At 40.2% G+C, this 1467-nt stretch overlaps 1 protein-coding gene across 1 annotated transcript in view; it reads left to right on the forward strand.

The window, feature by feature from the left end:
• LOC119594807 (basement membrane-specific heparan sulfate proteoglycan core protein-like) overlaps window positions 1-1467 on the forward strand; it is a gene marked incomplete at its 5' end in the record, with an annotated part of 219836 nt that overhangs the window by 16839 nt on the left and 201530 nt on the right. The window contains 1 exon segment of the mRNA XM_037943897.1: window positions 527-655. Coding sequence (XP_037799825.1) covers window positions 527-655 — 129 coding nt within the window.

Below are 1467 nucleotides of genomic sequence, written 5' to 3' on the forward strand. Positions count from 1 at the left end.
AAGCGCAAATCATGTAGGATTCTTTTTCTTGAGTTGTGATTTGTAATGAGTATGCATGGGAACGAAAAGAAGTATGCAAATTGGTGTTACAGTATTGATAGAGCGTCAGGGAGTCCTGTGATCAAAGTCAAGAGAATACAAGGTTATTCCTCCTCATTTTGCACAGGTGATGACGTCAGCAGGAGTGGAATTGATGGATACAAACGTAATAATATTAAGTTAACTTAAAAGTAATTTTCATCGAAGATCGTATTTACTGTATGTATAGAACGAATTTATTGTAGTGCTAGTCAAATGATTATAAGTGAAGCGGGTCGAGTCAATGACTGTGATGTCACAACCCAGGTGCACACAAGACAACCAATTTTGAGACAACCTGAACAGACCTTGTATTCCTTTGGCCTTGCTCATGATGACAAAGGAAGGGAGTTTGCATTTACGATGTTTGAATAAAGTGTAGATATAAAGCAAATGAAAGGGAAAAGTCTCGGTACACATTAAGAAAATGAACGAACGTTATCCATAGCACGACCAACGTGTCGTTCGGACGACCAGGGACCCAGGACGTGTGACGATGGCACGACCTACGCCTGTTTCTGTGACGGCGTGAGGGAGTGTCCCGGAGGAGAGGACGAGGCCGGGTGCGGCTCAAGCGGTAAATAAGTCCCCCATTTAGTATTCTATTATTGTGCTGCTTCATGGTTTCAGCTCATGTTCCCCGCCTCTTTGGCTTTATTATTTCGTCTTTCCCTTTTGATGACCGCCTTTTGCAGTCGCTGTATACTAACACGTGTTTCGGATGTGTTTTTCGGTATCTTCTGAAACGGCGAATGAGCTGTGTTTGGCAAGACTGTTCGTCCGCATCATTCTAGCAGATTGAGGCTCTCTTATATTTCCCCTACGACACTCACCCAGACTCCTCTGTCTGTCCTACAATCCGACTCCTGATTCTGCTACAAGTAACTTCTGTAACGTTCTCTTTGGTGTGACTTGTACGCGAAGCGATTCGGAGACAACTCGATTCAATTTGACGTTGTATCTTTAATTTTAACTTTACGTAGTGGATGATGGTTGGTGACATATACACACCATACAAACGCAAACTTTGCATGTTAATATATGAGGGTTATACAGCATTGGATACAGGATAAAGTAAGTGTTAAATGGATAATGCTAATCTGAAAAGAGTTACTTTTTTGTCTAAACTAAATATATTAGGATAAGAACCAGTTAGCAGCTGTGGCAAATTTTATGCTGTAGCCTGTGACTGCAGTACGTGTTTGTTTGCACCATTTGTTTGATGTAAATCTAACCATCCTAACATCTCTTAAAAATAATAATCAAACGTAAACAGAAACTAAAAGACGGGAAGACAGACTAACGTCTTCTCCACCATTACCATTAAAAATATTAATAATTAAAACATCATAAACGCACTACTCTAGAAAGAAAATAACCATTCCAGGA

Source organism: Penaeus monodon, chromosome 34 (assembly GCF_015228065.2).
Source record: "Penaeus monodon isolate SGIC_2016 chromosome 34, NSTDA_Pmon_1, whole genome shotgun sequence".
Lineage (NCBI taxonomy): Eukaryota > Metazoa > Arthropoda > Malacostraca > Decapoda > Penaeidae > Penaeus > Penaeus monodon.